Source organism: Diaphorina citri, unplaced genomic scaffold (genome assembly GCF_000475195.1).
Source record: "Diaphorina citri unplaced genomic scaffold, Diaci psyllid genome assembly version 1.1 scaffold78, whole genome shotgun sequence".
Lineage (NCBI taxonomy): Eukaryota > Metazoa > Arthropoda > Insecta > Hemiptera > Psyllidae > Diaphorina > Diaphorina citri.
Window position 1 is genome coordinate 105,819 of NW_007377515.1, and position 16,940 is coordinate 122,758.

Sequence of the window (16,940 nt, forward strand, 5' to 3'; positions counted from 1 at the left end):
TATCATCAATACTGACTTATATTTATTTCTATTCTAAATTTCGTCCTCTCTTCTTCTCTCCAGAACTTCTCGATAAATTATTGGACGACCGACTCTAATATGCACTATGCACCTGTGAATGCATATGATAAATTGCACCTATGAATGCATATGATAAATTGAATGCGTCTGACAATGTAGTTATTTTGCCTTCCTTCCTTATACCTATTGCGTATTCTCTGACCTCCCTTTTAGATATGACCCAAGAAGAATTCGTCGAGAACATTGGATTCATCAATCTCAATAAGATACAAAAGTGGTACGAAATCTTTGTCTATTTGTTTCCTGAAACTTTCATGTTGATTTGGTCAGCATTGATTATTCTAATTCGGGGAGTAAACTTGCCCATGAAGTCACCATTCAAGATTGAAAAGAAAACTCTAGTTATCGGTAAGTGGACAAAACTCTCTAGGGCCGGCCACTCACTATCAGGAAGACCTGACAGGTACAGCTGAAAAGTTCCGTCTACCTGATACCTATCAGGTATATCTATTCAGGTGAACCTGTCGTTAGTTCTACCTGATAGTGAGATTTACAATTGAAGAGGATAGCACCGGATCTGGTTCCAAAATATACAATGGGTATTCCTTGTTATGAAGATTTCAAAAAGAAAGGGTTAACTTTTAAGATTCAAATTAATTTATTTCAGTGGAATGTCAAATCGACGCAAACAACATTGACCTATTTTGGGATGCCATTTGTTTCTCTATCTTCCTCTTTCAAAAAAGGATTTTCCGAAGCTATTATTTCTTGCATGTTGTGACAAAAACAAAATATATGGTACTTGAAGCCTCCCGGTAAGTTACACATTTATTATCTTGGTGAAATTTTGATTCCCCTTTATAAATTCTTCACTATCGGGTTCTCGATGTAGGCACTATTACCGGCTATAGATTGTACCCGTTTGTAGATGCTCACAATCTCACATCGACAATCATCACTTGTTAAACTCCAACATTAATTATTGGATCTCAAAGGGAATGCCAGCCCGTAAAGTAATCATGGGCATGCCTCTGTACGCTCAAACATTCATACTGGCAGACAGCAACAGTCATGGACTAAATGCTCTCACTGTAGGCCCAGGACTACCGGGACCTTTCACTCAATCTCCAGGATTCATGGCTTACTATGAGGTAAGCCATCGTCAAACTACACCAGCCTAATATAAATTGAAGATCGAAACAAGGCTTGAATTTCCCAGCCTAGTTAGCTTGTAGGGTACCTTAACTCCATACACAAAAAAGCCCAATCTGAGGCTTAGGTATAGGGGCAAACATCCCTAAAGGATGGGTTAAGCTTCTACGAATCTAGCTTGCAGGGTAGCTCGTTTGCCTTGTGATCACTAGATTGTGGATTTCCCAGCCTAGTTAGCTTGTAGGATACCTTAACTCCATACACAAAAAAGCCCAATCTGAGGCTTAGGTGTAGGGGCAAACATCCCTAAAGGATGGGTTAAGCTTCTACGAATCTAGCTTGCAGGGTAGCTCGTTTGCCTTGTGATCACTAGATTGTGGGTTCGATGTCCACCGGGGCCGAACTGTACCCTATACAGATGAGGTCGCTCTCGCTAGGGGCAAACATCCCTAAAGGATGGGTTAAGCTTCTACGAATCTAGCTTGCAAGGTAGCTCGTTTGCCTTGTGATCACTAGATTGTGGGTTCGATGTCCACCGGGGCCGAACTGTACCCTATACAGATGAGGTCGCTCTCGGAACAACTGACTTTGTCCTATTCTCCCCTCCCCTCTTCGATTTCGGGAAGACAAGGCTTCCGTTGTTACAGTTCCCTCTATCAAACCTCTTGGGAGAAAAAAAGTTGAACTCCTGCGACTGTCAATTATCAATCATCAACCCACACCACCAGTTAAGTTGTTATTAAAAACTTATAGTGATCTTTCTATTTCCAGACTTGTAGTACAGTCAAAACATATTTACAGTACTTATGCTGTAATTCGTAACCGATGAAGATACATTTTATATGAGCGGATAATTTTGGAGCATGAGATAAATCACTCTCTATTTCATCACATTTTCAGGGAATTAGGTTTGAAGTCGTGGAAATCCTTGGAAGACAACGAATTTGGACTAGTGTTTTCATCTTTTCGATGGCACAGCCACCTTCAACTGCCGATGTTGGTCGTATTGTATCATATACTTGCGTATCAAGGCATCGTAACCTTCTTCACAGCTCTGAAGAGACAGAAAAAGGATCAATTTGAAGAGGTTCCACCTGAGGAAAATGAGAGTAAATCATTGGATTTAGGAAAATTCAATATAAGGTCTTTGATAAATTTTCTGTTCCCAAGACCGCAATATTACTTCAAGACATTGTATTTGGCAACCAATGCTGCTATGATGGTAACTATGAATTCTTCCTTAGAATAGCTACTTGTAGAAAAAGACTTACATACAGCTACTAAGTCGTTCTCAGGGAAATTTGACTCCTATGGAGTTATTTATAGACCAAGTCCTCCGAAGTAATTTCTGAACAGTCTGAACTATTCCGTGTACCTACTTTGTTTGGTTTCCAGGTATGGAGTGCAATGTATCGTCACTGGCTATCCCTTATCCTCCTCCTATGGGTTTCCCTCATGTGGGTATTGGCTAACAAGAGAATAGTCATGTACTATTTTTCTTCTTGCCTCGTTTTCTATGCCATCTTATTGTTGGTTCTTCAGTATGTCTACTGCATGGACTACACTGATGAGGAACTAGCACCGGACGAAAATGAAATTGGTCTTAACAAACAGAGGAACAACAGTTTACCAATTTTCGTCAAATCCGTATTTACTTCGATATTTTGGATCAATCTTTACATTTCCATCTCATTCCAACGCAGTTCTGATGTCGATGTAAACGAAACAGTGAAGTTGCCATTTTTCAAAACCAGAGAGTTCATAAGGAGAATTTTGTCCCGAATATGGTTTGCTCTCATCATAATTTTATTATTCCTTATTGCACTGACGGGATCTTTCATGTATATTTCAAGGATAGTATACATGACTTTTGCGTTGGTCTTTTGTGCTTTGATGCAGGTAAGGTGCTAAACACAATAAAATAAAATTACACAGTAAGCTATAAAATAGTTCAAAGAAAAAGAATAGATTTTTCCTTTAATTAATTCCTGGAGAGATTTAACAGTATTATTTTCTACATTAAAATTTAATTAGGGGGGGAACATTCAACCTATGAATCCACCAAGCATTTAAAGAAACTATTTCTCCTTTCATTTCAGAATCATATATCGGACTCCTTTTGTCTGAGGCTAAGGTACATCCTATGTGTATTGCTCATAGTGTGTTCAATGCTCATGTTAACACTGGTTTATACCTACCATTTCAACACCATTGCCAAGTTTTGGGATCTTTTAATTCCTGAAAATGTGTAAGTAGGAAAATAGTAAACGGTTCGGCCGTTATTCCGGACCAAAATTCCGCTATCTAGGGCTATACAGGGAAAAAGCTCAAAAGGAACTTTACCTTTCTAACGACTTTACCTTTAGCCACAGGTCGCACAAATTTTGCAGACAGCTTCCATAATTAATTATTATTTATTATGCATGTTGTATTCTATCTGATATTTTCAGAATACGCATGATCGGCTTAGAATCTCTAAAGGCAGATATGTTTATGGCTATCGCAAAGCTCACCTTGGTTGTCATCGTCATTTCGATCTACGTCAACTTATTCCACAAATCTACAGTGGTATCATCAGTCAAGTTCTCTGTGTTCGCCACAATTATGGAATCAGATAACCTAGATGAGGAAGATTCAAATGAAACATCCGAGGATCAGAAACAAATGAAGAATATAATCCACAGAATACACGCAGTTTTCCGCTGTGTGGATCAATATCTGAACATTCACAAACTTGATTTCATATGGATCACCACTGTCTTGTGCATTTTACAGAGCACACCTTCCATTCCTCGTTTGATGTGTTTAATTCTCTCAATTATTGGCTTGTGTTTGCCTTCGAAAGCGCAGATTTTCATCATTAGGTGTATCAGCATGATTCTATCTGGGTAAGTGAATTTAAAAACCAACCTGAAGTTCAAAGTTAAATAGTAGGTATGTATCTAATACTCTTCAATGTCATTAAATTTTTCATGTTGATTGTCTCTGAATCATATTTTTGGAAAATTTTAACTTTCTCATAGAAAATTTTAATTTGTTACATTGGTAAAGATTAATTACCGGAGGAGATGGTGAAACTGGGGAAAATACGTTGTCTCTGAATAATAAACATATTAATTATTGTGTTTCCAGGCTTATACTATTCTTCATGATTTATCAGGTGTCATCTCAAAATCAAACAGAAGATTGTCTCTGAATAATAAACATATTAATTATTGTGTTTCCAGGCTTATACTATTCTTCATGATTTATCAGGTGTCATCTCAAAATCAAACAGAAGATGTATATGCAGCTAGATTTTTTCTACAGTTTGAACTGGTACCCAAAGAAGCCTGGCTGGTTTTTGGAATTTTCAAAACCTCCAATATATTTGATGAACTGATTGGCTATGTTCTCATCATATGCGTTATTACGCTTTTTGAGAATTTGAACAGACTGCAACATTCGTATTCTTTGTTTTCTGATGTCACTTACTTCGATACAGATGACACTATAGTGTCCTGTCTAAAATATTTAATGAACTATGGATTCTACAGATTCAGTCTGGAAGTGAGTAGATGCATAATGCATATTATAACTACATATTTCAACAAGCAGTTCAATAGATATTGGGGGTTGGGTTTCAGTAGTATGTATATTTTAATTTACTAACATAATTATTTAAGAAATAATTTTATATTTAGGTAGGTACCTCCCTACATCTCTCCCTAGATGTGTCACTATGTGGAGTTAGGTAAATATCAATCTAGTTTGCTGGACTATGATAGTTGATTTTGTTTGCTGAACTCGATCATTTGACTGTTTTCAGGTGTGCTTCATTGCGATGACCATTTCCACTGTACATCGACCAGGCTTCTTGTCACTAATAATGCTTCTGTGGTTGACTTGTTTCGTTTTCATGTCAAGATCAAAAGTCAACAAAATCTGGAAAATCTTCATAATGTACATGATCATTGTGATTCCAATCCAGTACTTAGCTATTGTGAACACTATTCCTTTGAAAATTTCATGTAAGATTTATTAAAAGATTCCATGCTCGTACCTATATTTCATCGACCACGTATTTTCACTGACCACGAGGAGCGTTTTATTATTTGCGCTTTTCGAAAGTACATCATGTATTTCATCGACCACGTATTTTCACTGACCACGAGGAGCGTTTTATTATTTGCGCTTTTCGAAAGTACATCATGTTCTCTTATTTCTTTTTCAGTAATGCAGTCAATCACTCCATGGATAATTCCTGGGGACAATTTAACAACACTGTTATTTCGGCCGGCTACGGGTTACATATTTTGTAAGTTGACCTAAAACTATTCGTAAAAGTATCTACACATTTGTCTGCTTAGATTTCACTTGGTCATTGGACAAAAACTGTGCCATTCATTGTTAATAAATTGAGGTATTATTCAAAATATCAATACATATTAGGAATATCCGGGTTGGTGGATAGATAGATAATATTATTATCTAACTGAAAGAGTTTTGTATTTCAGATGACTTTATGGTTTTGTTTTTATCGATGAAACACTTGTCAATAGTAAAACTTGAATCAAAATTGAAACAACAGAATCTCAATGACTGTCTTCTGGCTCATATTGGAATAGTCCGAATGTATAGTGGTCCAAGCGGTAGTCGCATTTTTCAAAGATTTCCCATCAGGAGAAAATTTCAGAGTCATGTTGACGTCAAAGAAGTGCTGGTTTGAAACTTCTGAAATGTTGGAAACAAACGACGATTTTGAATTTAGTTTGTCTGTATAAGTTTGTTTCACATAACCCTCTGAGTCTCAATAGTAGCTGTTTAACTCTCTGAAGGACTTCCAGACTTCAGTGAACCACAAGTGCTACAATTCTCCCATAAAATATATCACTTGTAAGCCACAAAAGCATGCCTTTTTGCCTTTCAGAAATGGTTCCCCACTACTCCAGGAATACTTACTAGAATCAAAACTCATCAACTGACTCAAGAAAACATGTTCAGAAGAGCTTTTGACAAATTTGGGAAACACGTTCTTAATTGTGATCGTATTATTCCCAGTATTTTCAAATAGTGCTTTACTCAATGCTGTTTTAGTCTCATTTAGCAGTTGAACAGAATGTGTAGCAGTTACCGTATCCTTTTCTTTTTGCATATCAACAGTTACTGTCATTTTAACCTGACAGTTGGGTGGATCTGGAAAAAAGAAACCATTTCAGTAACCACTATTTGAATATTTGGTAACTAAATGACAGGACTTTCAAATTGACCTCAATTTCACCTAAGAAGTGACAGTTGGGTGGATCTGGAAAAAGAAACCATTTCAGTAACCACTATTTGAATATTTGGTAACTAAATGACAGGACTTTCAAATTGACCTCAATTTCACCTAAGAAGGTATAGAAATTGCGTTGAAAGGCGATAAATAAGTACGACGGGCTTACCTGTTGAATTATTCGTGCATTTCAGTTGCTTTTCAAGATTTGTCGCTTGCTCTGGTGAGATTTGCCACGAACTTTGCGGATCGAATGGAGCAGCAAACACAAGTTTGTGATTGAACGCTTTTAAAAGTCTTCTAGCTTCGGTGGAAGATGTGTACTGGTGAAGTAGAAGCCCGTATGCTTCATCTGAAATCCTGTTGAAAGTAGGTTGTCATGGAACGTGTCCTGAATGTTAATAACACTTCAATAAACACAATCAAAACCGTTCAATTTGGAAAAAAAAAATCGAACAGAAAGCACCAAACATAGAATAAAGGAGACGTAACAGCATCTGTTACAAAATGAAAAAATAAATAAATAAGTTCGAACAGAAAGCACCAAACATAGAATAAAGGAGACGTAACAGCATCTGTTACAAAATGAAAAAATAAATAAATAAGTCCGGCTTCTCACGCTCCGTCTGTCAGACGGCCGAAACGTGGGTAGCGGTCCAGGTTTGTCAGACGTGAGAGAACGATCCACACAATCAAAACCGTTCAATTTGGAAAAGAATTGAACAGAAAGCACCAAACATAGAATAAAGGAGACATAACAGCATCTGTTACAAAATCCATCCGTGGCACAAGCATCTGTTTTCCCCATCCGTGGCACAAGCTCCCCATCCGTGGCACAAGCTCTGCTTATACGGATGGGTATACCATTTATATGAAAAATGTATGTTCTGAGTTTTTTCTTCTTCTTTTACTATGTCTTTTCCACTTAAGTGGGGTTGACATTTTTGATCAATCTCTTCCATACCCCTTGGTTTTGGGCTTGGCTGGAATAAAATTGCAAAAATAAATGAAAATCACCAAAAATGAATCACATACGGAACAAGTTGAGTTTTGTGAACGATTTGAATGTACATCGGTGGATACGCCTCCAAGCGAACGGTCAATTTGAACTCCACAGGTAGGTCCGGTTGAGCGCCGGATTCGAACCCGTAGTCCGTGAATAGTAAGATTGGGAACCATATGCACAGGATGATGAGGGAGAGGATGAGGAATCCGAACAAGTACTTGCGGGACAGAGGGTACTTGACTCCTTTGGGATATGGACTTGCGTCATCGGCTTGGGCATCACACTAGAATGGAAGAGAAGTGGGAGCAAAGGTGGGTCGTGGGAGAAAAGAGAGAGATATGGGAGAAAAGACGAGATGAAAATGGCGAGGTAATCATTCAGAAATCACAACAATGAAAAAGGAAGCTCCTATTTCAAAGGAATAGTGTTCACAATAGCTAAGTACTGGATTGGAATCACAATGATCATGTACATTATGAAGATTTTCCAGATTTTGTTGACTTTTGATCTTGACATGAAAACGAAACAAGTCAACCACAGAAGCATTATTAGTGACAAGAAGCCTGGTCGATGTACAGTGGAAATGGTCATCGCAATGAAGCACACCTGAAAACAGTCAAATGATCGAGTTCAGCAAACAAAATCAACTATCATAGTCCAGCAAACTAGATTGATATTTACCTAACTCCACATAGTGACACATCTAGGGAGAGATGTAGGGAGGTACCTACCTAAATATAAAATTATTTCTTAAATAATTATGTTAGTAAATAAAATATACATACTACTGAAACCCAACCCCCAATATCTATTGAACTGCTTGTTGAAATATGTAGTTATAATATGCATCTACTCACTTCCAGACTGAATCTGTAGAATCCATAGTTCATTAAATATTTTAGACAGGACACTATAGTGTCATCTGTATCGTATGCATCTACTCACTTCCAGACTGAATCTGTAGAATCCATAGTTCATTAAATATTTTAGACAGGACACTATAGTGTCATCTGTATCGAAGTAAGTGACATCAGAAAACAAAGAATACGAATGTTGCAGTCCGTTTGGTTAAAATAGATGCTGCGGTTGGCGGTATTTTGACCGCTTTTTGGCGGTTTTCAGCTATATTGACTAAACGGTTAGAGATATATTGTAAATGTTACAACAGAACACCCAAATAAGCACCATTCAATAGGATAAGGAAAGTCGTGTGATGTTCACACCAGATTTTTTTGTGTTTAACCTAACCCTATAATCTTTCTGGTCACTGCTTATTGATGACATGCTCCTTTGCTTTTTTGTAACAATTTTCTTTGAATTTGACTCACCCTAATAAGGTACAGTTTTGTGTAAATATCTTCGTGGCGGAACCATTCTCCTAAAGTCAGCGAAGTGTCAGTCCATATCCAATCCATGATGGTCCTCATTTCGTGCAGAAAGGGTATTAGCATGTACCTGAAGAGAAGTTAATATTAGTCATAGGCGAATTTTATTGGTTACGACATCAGTGAATTCGAAGTTATTTGATGATAATATCAAAATAATAATTAACCAAACTTAGTGTAAGTATTAGATATGTATCATTTCTGTCAGTCCAATTTCATTTCTTTGAGAACTTTCAGTAATTTATTTCTAGAGAATAATAATGTAGCTATCATTTTGATGTAGATAGTTATTACATATATATCTAGTCCTACACTAATAGATAGGGAGGACCGGTAGATACGTACAGTTGGTAGATATATTTGTGGAGGAGTCCCACATTGTCCTTTTGCAAAATGTTTCCAACCATTTTCTTTGGATATCCAAAACGGATGATATAAGAAGAGATTGCAAAGTAGGTTGATTTGATGATGAACGTTAACTGAGGAAATAAAGACTCCTTGAAATATCTGAAAAACGAAAAAGAAAAGAAATAAAACATGTAGGTACATGGGATTAATATATTGACTGAAAAAAAAAAACCCTCAGAGTGATCTGACAGACAGCAAGTTAGTTAAGGATAATATAAGGAGAGCTACTCTTTTACGGTTAATTCAACACAGAAAAAGAAATAAAACATGTAGGTACATGGGATTAATATATTGACTGAAAAAAAAACCCCCTCAGAGTGATCTGACAGACAGCAAGTTAGTTAAGGATAATATAAGGAGAGCTACTCTTTTACGGTTAATTCAACACTTTCAACACCCCTCAGAGTGATCTGACAGACAGCAAGTTAGTTAAGGATAATATAAGGAGAGCTACTCTTTTACGGTTAATTCAACACTAATAATAAAATGCACATTAAGTGTGTGGTTTTCTCTCTTTAGTGTTTCCAGTGTTGCCGTCAACAATACTTACCTCCCACACTCGGTTCACGTAGGGCAGTTCTTCGCAAATAATGAGCTCGACGTTTTTGGTCAGTATTTTTCTCATCACTCTCAGTGACAGGAATACGACGTATGTTGAGTAGATCCATAACACACTGAAATGTGCATTTGATAAAGTTAGGAGAAATTAATTTAACTCCTGAATTTTTTAAAAGAAAGTACAAGTTAGGAAGCTCATAAGTATATGAGTTCAACACTTTCAACACTAAACTGTCAAACTTACCTATTGGTATAAATTGGATGAACGAAGAAAATCAAGACATGGAAACCGATGATCTGCACCATATCGAACACAATTTTACCCTTTAGAAATTTTCTCAAATACAGAACTCTATCTGCTAGAATAAGGAAGAATTGCGAAATCAAAAACAGGACGTAGGTCAGAGTGAATTTTCGACTTTGCTTGATTTGAAAATATTCCGATACATCGGTTGCTTCATCTGGAGGCTGAAATTAAAAGTTGAGACGAAATTCATTTGTATATTTTAAACACTTGTTATGAATCAAAACTCGTTATTTATATCGAGCTCAAGTAATGTTAACAATATGCAATATGAATATCAAAACTTACCACAAAAGAATCAAACTTGGCAAACAGAATGGCAAAAATAAAGAAGTCACAGATAAACATGTAAAGATAGACGTCTTTGTTGATCGTTTCTCTTTTCTCTTTGAATACAGACACTAGGAATTCTGTGATTGGTTGCATGTACTTCTTCAAACATAGCCACACGTTTTTTATAGCGCTCATACTTTCAGTTACAATGAGTTTTTCAGTGGATTTTGTCGATTCTGGGAAAGATGCTTGAGCCCATAAGCCCCATGATTTCAACACATGTCTAGAATGAAACAATTTAAAAGGAAACATTATAAACATTCGGCCCATAATGTTCGAGTATTTTTTACATTCCAAATAAAAAGAGTTAAATAATAATATTTTCTTACTAGGTACGAGGCACGGCCAGAAAGTAAGTGTGCTGAAATTATCACGGACCAAGGCCGAAGGGAGCCTCAGTACACTTACTTACTAGGTACGAGGCACGGCCAGAAAGTAAGTGTGCTGAAATTATCACGGACCAAGGCCGAAGGGAGCCTCAGTACACTTACTTTCTAGACGTGCCTCATATATAAAGAAAATAGAAAAGGTTTTATTTCGTTTTACCTGTGATGGAATAGGACGAGAAGTAGACAAATGTCCATGAAAGAAATCCTTTCACTTTTTGAAACGCCAACGAATTTTGGAGGGAAAAATACATCATCTGTTTCAAAAATATTCCATTTAATTGTTTCGAAACTGAAAACGAACTTGATAACAATCATGATCTGCAAAATGTAGGAAAATAGTATGAATGTCGAATAATGGTAACATTTGTCTTTTTTTACTTGTCTTATTAGAAAATGTTCCTAATCAATATCCCTTGAATCTGGTTCATTTGATGTTGATTTTTATTTCGCCCGAGGGAACTCTATGATCAGTAGTACCTAGCAATTAGCAATACAAGTAATAATGTCCTCACGAGGCTGAGTGAAGCCATGGATTAACTTCTATGTATTTATATATCACAATTTATTTAATGAACAAGTAATAATGTCCTCACGAGGCTGAGTGAAGCCATGGATTAACTTCTATGTATTTATATATCACAATTTATTTAATGAATTTAATGAAGGTTTTCCAAAAAACGTACCTCAACATAAGTAATGAGAAATATCCAAAAAGATACAGATGGTCGAGGTACAGACAATGGGTTTTCCAAAAAACGTACCTCAACATAAGTAATGAGAAATATCCAAAAAGATACAGATGGTCGAGGTACAGACAATGAACCCCACAAGAATAAGAATAATGATATAGGCAGATTCAAGAGACTGGCTGTCGTTGCCTGATGCACAATGATCACAGCATACATTATGATGGTAGTGTTGGATATAATCGAATGATAAACTGAGAAATAGAGTTGCAGAAGTAAGTTGGTTTCTTTACTCATCACTTTTTCTTGCTTCAGGGAAGGTTTTGCCATTTTTTCCGTTCGAAAAATGTTGTTATTTTCTACGAAGGTTATTTCAATAAAGTTTTCCTCTGGTTTAGTTTCATTGGTGTTATCTTCGTTTATTTCGACAGTCTTTCTGTAGTACTCCTGTTTCTCTTTATTGATTGTCTCTCTGGTACTATAATAACTTTTAGATTTGTCATCAAACCATTTTATAAGTGCGATAGTGAGTTTTTCAAAGAGTGAAACTGTATAATGCCAATATTTTGCTGATCGCGTTCTGTATTCTTTGGTTTCCCCTTCAGCACTAGTTTCTTGGTCTTTAGGGCTAGTTTCTTGGTCTTTAGGGCTAGTTTCTTGGTCTTTAGGGCTAGTTTCTTGGTCTTTAGGGCTAGTTTCTTGGTCTTTAGGGCTAGTTTCTTGGTCTTTAGGGCTAGTTTCTTGGTCTTTAGGGCTAGTTTCTTGGTCTTTAGGGCTAGTTTCTTGGTCTTTAGGGCTAGTTTCTTGGTCTTTAGGGCTAGTTTCTTGGTCTTTAGGGCTAGTTTCTTGGTCTTTAGGGCTAGTTTCTTGGTCTTTAGGGCTAGTTTCTTGGCCTTTAGGGCTAGTTTCTTGGCCTTTAGGGCTAATTTTATTGGATTTAGGAGTTTTATTCGAATTGATGAATTTATCAATATGTGAAAACATGTAATAGTCACCGGATCGTAGAGCTTCATGATGATACCGTGGCGCACGACCTTGTAGTTGTAAGTTTGAATCCATTTCTTTCACTCTCCTTCTCACTCGTAAATAATTCTTCATGTTCTTTGCCTGATAGATTTTGTAATTTTCTTGTTCTATTTCTGCGATTTTCTTCTGTCCCCTGCAAAAATGTTGGAGTTTAACAAGTGATGATTGTCGATGTGAGATTGTGAGCTAGGGTTGCCAGACGTCCCGTATTTCCCGGGACGTCCCGTATTTTGGACACTTTTCAAAATGTCCCGTACGGGACACGCGTGTCCCGTATTTTCCCCAGTTTCACCATCTCCTCCGTACATCGAAAACCCGATAGTGAAGAATTTATAAAGGGGAATCAAAATTTCATCAAGATAATAAATGTATAACTTACCGGGAGGCTTCAAGTACCATATATTTTGTTTTTGTCACAACATGCAAGAAATAATAGCTTCGAAAAATCCTTTTTTGAAAGAGGAAGATAGAGAAACAAATGGCATCCCAAAATAGGTCAATGTTGTTTGCGTCGATTTGACATTCCACTGAAAGAAATTAATTTGAATCTTAAAAGTTAACCCTTTCTTTTTGAAATCTTCATAACAAGGAATACCTATTGTATATTTTGGAACCAGATCCGGTGCTATCCTCTTCAATTGTAAAATAGATACTTACAGAATACATTATCTCTTTCAAAATTCGGCGTCAGCTATTCCCCTATTCTTCTATAATACTTTTTTGACCTTCTTTGGTTTTGATCTACTTACAGTCATATCTAGATTCTTTTTGAATTGTAATGGGTACGAAAAATTCAAAGTAGTAACACAGCTGACGCAAGTTGATTTTCTCTGAATGTGAAACCAGTAATACAATCTTTACCAGAATTACGAACAAAGTGTAAAATATAAGCGCATTCATGTACTTGAGGATTTGTTTCGGAGATTTCAAGTAGAACTCATTACCAAGCCTGGAAAGGTGGAACATATTGAACAACTCAATCGATGTTGATTTCTTCTTTGACATAAGTACTCTAAACTACAATACATTATTCCTTACTGAAATTTCCTAATCGCTGAAGACAAATTATTGTGTAAAGTTCAGAAAGACAAGGCTTCTTTCACTTACCACAGTAAAAGGAAAACACTGGTCAAATATCCCAAAGAGAACATGTAAGGCTGACTCTTGTAGATGGCAAACACACAAGTCAACGTCACCCAGAAAGATGTGCCAAAGAGGTATGTCTTGATAACATCCACAGAAGAGTACATGTACTGATAGTAATTCCGGGTAGGGTTTGTACTGTTAGTGAAATCCTCGATTTGTTCATTGGATCCTCCAGCAAATGTTTTATTCTGTTGTTTCAATTTTGATTCAAGTTTTACTATTGACAAGTGTTTCATCGATAAAAACAAAACCATAAAGTCATCTGAAATACAATACTTTTTCAGTTAGATAATAATATTATCTACCTATCCACCAATCCGGATATTCCTAATATGTATTGATATTTTGAACAATACCTCAATTTATTAACAATCGATGGCACAGTTTTTGTCCAATGACCAAGTGAAATCTAAGCAGACAAATGTGTAGATACTTTTACGAATAGTTTTAGGTCAACTTACAAACCCATAAACTTGTGATACAGTGAAAACTATCTACGGCTGATCTACCAACGATCTAGTTGGTATAATGAAACAACTTGTTCTAATAAACTTGTGATACAGTGAAAACTATCTACGGCTGATCTACCAACGATCTAGTTGGTATAATGAAACAACTTGTTCTAAGCTGACAGTCTAAATAAAGCACTACTTATACGGCCACGTCCTTTACTACTGTTAAGTCTTTTAAGGGACGGGGAGAACTCATAATGATACTAACCTGGCTATAACAGTTTCAGGAGGGATCAAACTTTGTATCCACCTCGTCTGATAGAAGAAGATGACCAAACAATGAACCATGACAACAATGGCGAGAAACTGACACAGATGTCCAAAGCATCTATCTATGGTTCGGCCGAACGATATGATTGTACTGAATAGTATGAATGTCGCGAAGTAGATCAGTTCGGACCAGCATGGACAAAATGTCCCTGTGAGACATAACATGACCAACACAACGAACTTGCCTGAAATGAAAAGGAAAACAACATAAATAAATAATATATTATGTACACCGTATACGTTCCTATAAGGATACCACCCGTACTACGGGTAGTCAGAGATCTGTTATTCCACGCAGTCACCACGTCGGCGCTGTAGTCTCATGTTAACTTTTTGTTTGTCATCATTACCTATTTGACGATTTTCAGTATCTCTATTGCGCAAACAACACCTGTACAATAAGTTGAGAAAGTCAACATTTAATTCAATATTACTCGTAAGTTGCAAGAACCTCGGAAAAGCATGGGAAGCACAAGATATTCTGTTAGGCCAGGCACTCTTACTATTCAATGCGGTCCAAGAAGGATCTTCTAATAATAAAACTGGTGGTCATAAAGTCGATAAAGCTGTTCATAAATCTTACTAATTTGAAAAGAAAGGGCATTTTCAACAAAGTCCCTTCGAGGTTGGTGATCTCATTGAGATTAGCTTGAGATCTCTGTTTGTTTTTTATTTGTTTTTGTTTATGTATTTGTTTTTCGTTGCTTTCTCATTGAACTGACCTTGGTCAATGATGGTTTGACTGGGGGATACTACTGCGGAGAGTGACAACTGTCTCGGTTTGAAAGCAAAGCTGAGCTCTTTCATGAGAAGGGTGTTTGTATACTGAAATGCAAAATATAATGAAATACCTAAATCAAGAAGAGGTCAAATTATCTATTATACTATTCAATGCGGTCCAAGAAGGATCTTCTAATAATAAAACTGGGGGTCATAAAATCGATAAAGCTGTTCATAAATCTTACTAATTTGAAAAGTAAAGGCATTTTCAACAAAGTCCCTTTGAGGTTGGTGATCTCATTGAGATTAGCTTGAGATCTCTGTTTGTTGTTTATTTGTTTTTGTTTATGTATTTGTTTTTCGTTGCTTTCTCATTGAACTGACCTTGATCAATGATGGTTTGACTGGGCGATACCACTGCGGAGAGTGACAGGAGGGGACTTACCTACTTACCTATTGTTTGAACACAAATGGTTTGAACTAGATTTGGTTTCTTCAACCACTTACCTGGGAATTTTGAGTGTACAAGATCTGTTGACGGTTTGTATTTATTTGGAAGGAGTTGAAAAACAATTTGAAGGAACAGCAGAAATAGACTAACAGCAAACAACAGAACTGTGTAGGTGCTTCTTCCACCTTTGAAAGAAGAAGAAGAAGAAGAGAGAGAGAGAGAGAGAGAGGGGGGAGTCAGAAAAATTCCATCCAATAAACGAGGCTTTTTTGAAGCTGTGGGACTCTTCAGACGCAAAAAAGAACAAGTAGGTATGTGGAATTAGATGTGAGAACTTTTGGTCCTTTAGGGACTCCGAGGAAACCTTTTTTTCTGAGCGAAATTTACAAGGTCACTTAGGTAACTAACAGTGCAATAGTCCTAAACTAAAATGAACGCGGCACACAAGGGATCAAGTAGAGACCGCCTTAACTTAATAATAAAAATAGGTAACTAACAGTTTTTCAGTATTCCATTCAAAATAGGAGGTAATAGAAAGTTAGACTGGACTAGAATACCATGTTGGTAGGAACAAGGTAAAACTTACTTTTGTTTTTTGTAGATTTTGAGGTGTAGGAAATGAACGGAGACGCAAATAGGAGTAGCCAATATACACTGGTTACCACATTTTGTTTTACATACACAATAATAATAATAGGTAACTAACAGTTTTTCAGTATTCCATTCAAAATAGGAGGTGATAGAAAGCTAGACTAGACTAGAATACCATGTTGGTAGGAACAAGGTAAAACTTACTTTTGTTTTTTGTAGATTTCGAGGTGTAGGAAATGAACGGAGACGCAAATAGGAGTAGCCAATATACACTGGTTACCACATTTTGTTTTACATACACACCTAAAAGAGATAAGGGACCTTTATGTAGACATTGTGTTTATATTACCAATGGTACACCATTAGTGGGATACAAATGCAAATAGAAAGCTAGACTGGACTAGAATACCATGTTGGTAGGAACAAGGTAAAACTTACTTTTGTTTTTTGTAGATTTTGAGGTGTAGGAAATGAACGGAGACGCAAATAGGAGTAGCCAATATACACTGGTTACCACATTTTGTTTTACATACACACCTAAAAGAGATAAGGGACCTTTATGTAGACATTGTGTTTATATACCAATGGTACACAATTGGTGGGATTACAAATGCAGCCCTAAATTTTATGACCTAAATTGGATTGTAACTAGTGATGCATTTTGTGTCGTTTATATAGTAAGAGCTGTTTCATCTCTCGTGAATCTCTGGCTAACCTACTTGCCTACG

The 16,940-nt window shown here is 36.6% G+C and overlaps 1 protein-coding gene across 1 annotated transcript; it reads right to left on the bottom strand.

Annotated features, from left to right (window-relative positions):
- Positions 1–5,725: 5,725 nt before the first annotated feature.
- LOC103522073 (piezo-type mechanosensitive ion channel component-like) lies at positions 5,726–13,935 on the bottom strand. The gene is made up of 13 exons (XM_026832441.1): positions 13,630–13,935; positions 13,272–13,471; positions 12,902–13,049; positions 11,572–12,655; positions 10,968–11,128; positions 10,377–10,644; positions 10,029–10,252; positions 9,164–9,325; positions 8,762–8,888; positions 7,445–7,716; positions 6,597–6,787; positions 6,115–6,348; positions 5,726–5,886 (listed from the first exon to the last, which is right to left on the bottom strand). Exons 1-13 carry the CDS (start codon positions 13,920–13,922, stop codon positions 5,726–5,728), a joined length of 3,525 nt encoding a protein of 1,174 aa, XP_026688242.1. The 5' UTR covers positions 13,923–13,935.
- Between the last annotated feature and the right edge of the window lie 3,005 nt (positions 13,936–16,940).

Excerpts from the sequence above, each read along its gene's own strand:
- LOC103522073 (XM_026832441.1), bottom strand. The coding sequence starts at position 13,922 with ATGGTTTTGTTTTTATCGATGAAACACTTGTCAATAGTAAAACTTGAA. Across the intron at positions 10,645-10,967 it reads CTCGTCCTATTCCATCACAG|ACATGTGTTGAAATCATGGG; the intron begins GTAAAACGAAAT and ends GTTTCATTCTAG. Across the intron at positions 5,887-6,114 it reads GTTGATGAGTTTTGATTCTA|AAGTTTCAAACCAGCACTTC; the intron begins GTAAGTATTCCT and ends CCAACATTTCAG.